General features: G+C 38.6%; 1 protein-coding gene across 1 annotated transcript in view; it reads left to right on the top strand.

The window, feature by feature from the left end:
* Window positions 1–5,449, top strand: part of sema3bl (sema domain, immunoglobulin domain (Ig), short basic domain, secreted, (semaphorin) 3bl) — a 37,673-nt gene that overhangs the window by 28,092 nt on the left and 4,132 nt on the right. The window contains exons 13-14 of the mRNA XM_016462001.1: window positions 2,853–3,078; window positions 3,649–3,782. Of these exons, the coding sequence (XP_016317487.1) occupies window positions 2,853–3,078; window positions 3,649–3,782 (360 nt within the window). The remainder of the gene's footprint in view (window positions 1–2,852; window positions 3,079–3,648; window positions 3,783–5,449) is intronic.

Here is a 5,449-nt window from a genome sequence, read left to right as displayed (position 1 = left end):
GAAAATATATATATATATATATATATATATATATATATATATATATATGCGCATGTATTAATTTTAAGTGTGCTCGTTTAGGGGTCATCATATTTCAGATAATTTTTTTTCCAATTTCCTCTTTGTTTAGGTGTTACTAGATGAACGTGTCATTAAGACAGATGACGGTTTGTTGTTCCGCCGTGTGCTCCGTCAGGATGAAGGCATCTACGTGTGTCGATCTCGAGAACACGGATTCACACAAACCCTCTCACGCTTCTGGTTGGACGTCTTACACGCCGACACCCTTTCAGACCTCCTGTCACGTGACAGCAAGTATAAAGTATGGTCACCGTGCGCCGCCAACACAGCCTCTGTCAATCGTGGCCCGGCCAGGGCGTGGTTCAAGGACGTCTTGCAGCTGATTGGTCCTTCAAACCTGCCGCAGGTGGAGCAGTACTGCGAACGCGTTTGGTGTAATGAGAAGCTGAGACGCAAGCACAAAAGCATGATGGACAAATATCGGCAAGCGCAGGACTCTGCGCGGAGAGCACGAGTCCAGAAGAGCACGGGAGAGTCCCGAATCCGCTCTCCACGGGACCTCCACACACAAGAGTAAAACAGACCCACATGAAGCAAAATGGACTTCCAATGGAAAGTGGGCGTAATTTTTAGATGCTCTCTCACACACACATAAACATACTTGTTTTTGTTTGTGGTGCTGTAAAATATTGTAGGTTTTGTGTCTAACAGTCCAAGTTCTCTCTGTGTTAATTAGGACATTCTTGAGCATCCTCTCCAAAAGTTCCTGTGACCATGGCAGCCGGCCCTCATCACCTCACAGTAGACTGTGGCTAATGTTATATGTCTCACTTAAAAACAACTCTCATTCTGACAGCACCCATTCACTGCAGAAGATCCATTGGTAGGCAACTGATGTAATGCTAAATTTCTCCAAATCTGTTCCGATAAACAACAAACTCTTCTACATCTTGAATGGCTTAGTTAGATGAGTAAATTTTCAACAAATTTTCATTTTTGGATGAACTGTTTCTTTAAGGGCATAAATCAGGGGTATATGAGTTTAACAGAACATTTTGTCTCTCTAGTAATGTGTTTCAGGGCTATGCAGTGTGTGTCTATAGTATGGCTGATATCCGGGAGGCATTTAATGGTCCATTTGCTCATAAAGAAGGACCAGACTATCAGTGGGGACCTTATGAAGGACGTGTCCCTTACCCGCGACCAGGAGTGTGCCCCAGTAAGATCACAGCCCAGCCTGGTCGTGCCTTCCGTAGCACACTGGAGTTTCCAGATGCTGTTCTGCAATTTGCACGAACACACCCACTAATGTGGCGCCCGATTTACCCATCACAGCGGAAACCACTGCTGCTCCGCACCGGCGCCCCATACAGGCTCACACATATCACTGTAGACCGCACACAGGCCGAGGACGGATACTATGATGTCATGTTCATCGGCACTGGTAAGACAGAGTGTCATCACTTTAGTTAACGCTCAAGTGTGTTTATAGCCCTGAATGAATAACTGTGGCCTTTGACCTCTTCAGATATTGGGACTGTGCTAAAGGTTATCGTACTTGGAAATGGTAACACTCTTGCCAATGAGGAGATCACACTGGAGGAAATGCAGGTGTTCAAGGTCTGTGAGCCTAAAAATGTGTATAGGTGTTATGTGGTGTGAATTTATATTCACTATTCAAGTCTGTTTGTGAGAATATCTCATTTGGCAAAGCTGAATTTTCAGCAGCCTTCATTGTCATTTGATTCCTTCAGAAATTATTCCAAAATGCTAATTTGATGCTCAAGAAACATGTCCTATTATTATAAATGTTGACAATGGTTGTGCTGCTTAATATTTTTATGAAAATCATAATTAATTTTTTCTGGATTGTTTGATAAATTAAAATTTAAAATGAACAACATTTATTTGCAATAGCATTTGTTTGCAACATTACAAAAGCCTGTCACAATTTAATGCAACCTTGCTGAATAAAAGTATTAATTTCCTTCTTAAAAAAATCATACTGACCCCAAACTTTGAACGGTACCTTTAGTTCTGTTTCTCATGATATTTATCTCTGCAGGTACCCACTCCCATAACCTTCATGGACATATCTGTGAAAAGGGTAAGTTCATGTATCATGCACTCTCGCTATATTGTTCCAGCAAATGAACGTAAGCATAGTAACATAAGCAGCACCGTAAATTCATTTTCCACAACATTCTCAAAGAGACTTTTACTGTGAGTAGAGAAATGGGACTCCACTTTGTTTGTATGTGCTTTTTGGCCCCAAAGCAATAAAACATTCATGCAAAACAACCAGTTGCTTTGTTATTCATCATGAAGCAGGTGCTTTATAGCCAAACCAACTGACAGTTCACTTACTTCATAGACAGCCCTGGAGCCACAGGAGTTAAAGCGTCAGTTCACCCAAAAAAAAAAAATGTCATAATTTACTTACCATCAAATCATTCCAAACTCATGCTTTTGATTGGAATTTAAAAAGGGGATTTGTGCTTAGACATATTCAAACATAGTGTCTCAATACTCATTGCACCAGATTTGAGGTCAACCAGTGTTGGTTGTTTTTTCTCTTCTTAAATTATTCTTAAATGACGACAAATTTTGGTCACATGGACCACTTTTATAGTGCTTTTTAAGCTATTTTTTGGAACTTGACAACACCAGTCCTCATTATATGGAAAAGAGCGGCCAGGACATTCTCCTATTGTGTTATATGTGTTTGGAATAATATGTTTGAGTTAAGTTTTTTAGGTGAACTATCCCTGTTTTGCTCACATGAACATCGGAAAAATGCAATCAAAACTGTTTTTTTCTCTCTGTTCCAGCAAACTCTGTTCGTGGGTTCACAGACAGGTATTGTCCAGGTGCCTCTGCACCGCTGCAGTATGTACGGTAAAGCTTGTGCCGAGTGCTGCCTGGCTCGAGATCCGTACTGTGCCTGGGATGGACACACCTGCACACGCTACCTACCAAACACAAAACGGCGTTACCGAAGACAGGACATCAAACATGCAAACCCAGCACTGCAGTGCATGGACCAAAACGTCAGCGGTAAGAAAGAAGAAAAGAAATGACAGCCTCCTTAACTGAGTACAGCTATGTAGCATGAATGTCAATACACCAGTGGCCTTCTCCGAGAACTTCAATTGCATTTACATGTCAAAGAGCTCACTGATGTGAAAGTGCAGGAGAAAAGCAATTCCTTCAGAGATTTGAAGTTAAATTGTTTAATCATTTGTGTTAGAAACTTCAGAACACCTTTGAGCTTGTCTAACAGGAAGATTAATAGGGTTTGAAGGGCAATCTCACTCCACTGGGACAAACTCTCTGTTCGGTGTTAAAGACAGGAACTGATAGAGTGAGAGGTGAACAGACAGATCACTCTCTATCTCTCATCACAGAGGAGAGAGAGAATGAGAGGAAAGAACAAAAGAGGTGTGAGTGAAGAGCACTTGAGTGTTTGCATGCCAAAGGTGAGGATGTTGGTGATGAAAAGGGATTATATATGTATGTGCACACTTATACAAACACACATGCAGTGGAAAATCCCGGACTGACCTTACACTGAACCATGTTGTGTGTAAAGTGTCTGTATTAACAGTCATGCATTCCTGTCTGTAGTGGAGGATCAAGATCTGACTGAAGAACGGGTCGTTTATGGCACTGAGAACAACAGCACCTTCCTGGAGTGCATCCCTCGATCGCCACAGGCCACTGTCACATGGCACATTCAGAGAGATGACTACTTAGAGGAGGTAAGATGCATACAGTACATATGGATGTTGCTTCATACTGTCTTTGAGAGGACCAGAAATTATTCAGACACTTAAAAATGTTGAAATATCATTGCATTAGATGAGAGGTTTTCAAACTTTTTGTTGCCAGGAACCCACAAAAATGAGAATCCCTTTGAGAGAAAACCCCTTTCTAAACTATAAAGGCAATTATATTTCAATTATAACTTTTATACCAGTAAGAAAATTAATAAGTGTGATAAGGACAATATGCTGTGAAATGAATTTAAAAAGTAAAATGGAAATTAAATAACTGGCTTTCATATTGTCATTGTATTAATTCGGATTTATTTTATAAGCCAAAATAGGAGTTTATAATATCACACACATTTTTACTTTATATTAAGATAATTCAGCATTTTTTCTTTTTACTGTTAGAGAACTGTTATATCAGAGAACAGTTTAAATTAATTTATATCGTTTTTTTGTTGTTGTTGCAAAAGTAATGTTGGAGCAAAATTTGTTTTACAATCCACACTACGAAAATGGCGAGGAAAAACTCAACTCAAGATGCAACACAAGTTCAGACTATTCTACAAAGCACTATTGTTAAAAGAAAGGAGAGGTGAATAACATAATATTCGATGGTGACCGGGAGGGGACGTCTTCCATTCACTTAGTTTTGTCGCGGCCACGACATATTAACTTGTGGGAACGTGATAATATGTCATGGCCACAAGATATTAATTCATGGGAACGTCATATTAACTCGTGGGAACGTGATGATATGTCATTTTGTCGTGGTAACGACATCCTTATGTCGTGGCCTCGAGATGCTATGTTGAGTTGCTATGTATAATATTTTATTATTTCCCCTTTCAATTCGTGTATCACTTTACCTAATTAATGTTCTGTATAATTATGCTAGTATTTGCTACCATTTATTTTGCAAATACTGTAAATGCCTGACAATTATGCCAATACTTTATGATTGTAGGCTATTTGTGATGATAAATGAGCGTGTTGTGTTTTCATTTACAAATGAAACTACGTGAATGATTCATTCCTCAACGAAACACTAGGCTATAATATTTATAATTATTAATTTGCAGAAATAAAATAAAAAATATGTTAAATTCAACCTTTAAACTGCATTTCCAGTAGGCTATAAATTCTAGTAAGCATAATCAAAGCTTTATTGGCATGTCGAGCATTTACAGTAGGCTTATTACAAAACTAGTCAGAACGTTATGTAAAGAGATCGAAATTAAGGGAAAAAACTAATATAAAAATATAATAATAGGCTAATAATAATAATTCATATAATAATTTCCTAATTCAAAATAAAATATGAATGATGATAATCTCGGGTTGCTATGGTCACGCAGGTTTGTTTACACATTAAACTCGTGGCCACGAGAAAAATATGTCATTCTCTCAACATAAGAAGTCGAGAGAATGGACGAGAAATGGATGTTGTTCCCTCAATATAGCATCTTGAGACCACAACATAATATCATGTTCCCACGAGTTAATATGTTGTGGCCACGACAAAGCTAATTGAACCGAAGACATCCCCTTCGCGGTCACCAAAATATTCAATAAAATTACAGAAAACTAATTTACAAAAAAATACTTTAGCACAAGCGTCATTTTCAAACCAATCTATATTATATTAGAAATTATAT

Source organism: Sinocyclocheilus anshuiensis, unplaced genomic scaffold (assembly GCF_001515605.1).
Source record: "Sinocyclocheilus anshuiensis isolate Anshui unplaced genomic scaffold, SAMN03320099.WGS_v1.1 scaffold80, whole genome shotgun sequence".
Lineage (NCBI taxonomy): Eukaryota > Metazoa > Chordata > Actinopteri > Cypriniformes > Cyprinidae > Sinocyclocheilus > Sinocyclocheilus anshuiensis.
The sequence above is the reverse complement of the archived record's forward strand: the minus strand, read 5'-3'. Positions and strand labels throughout refer to the sequence as shown.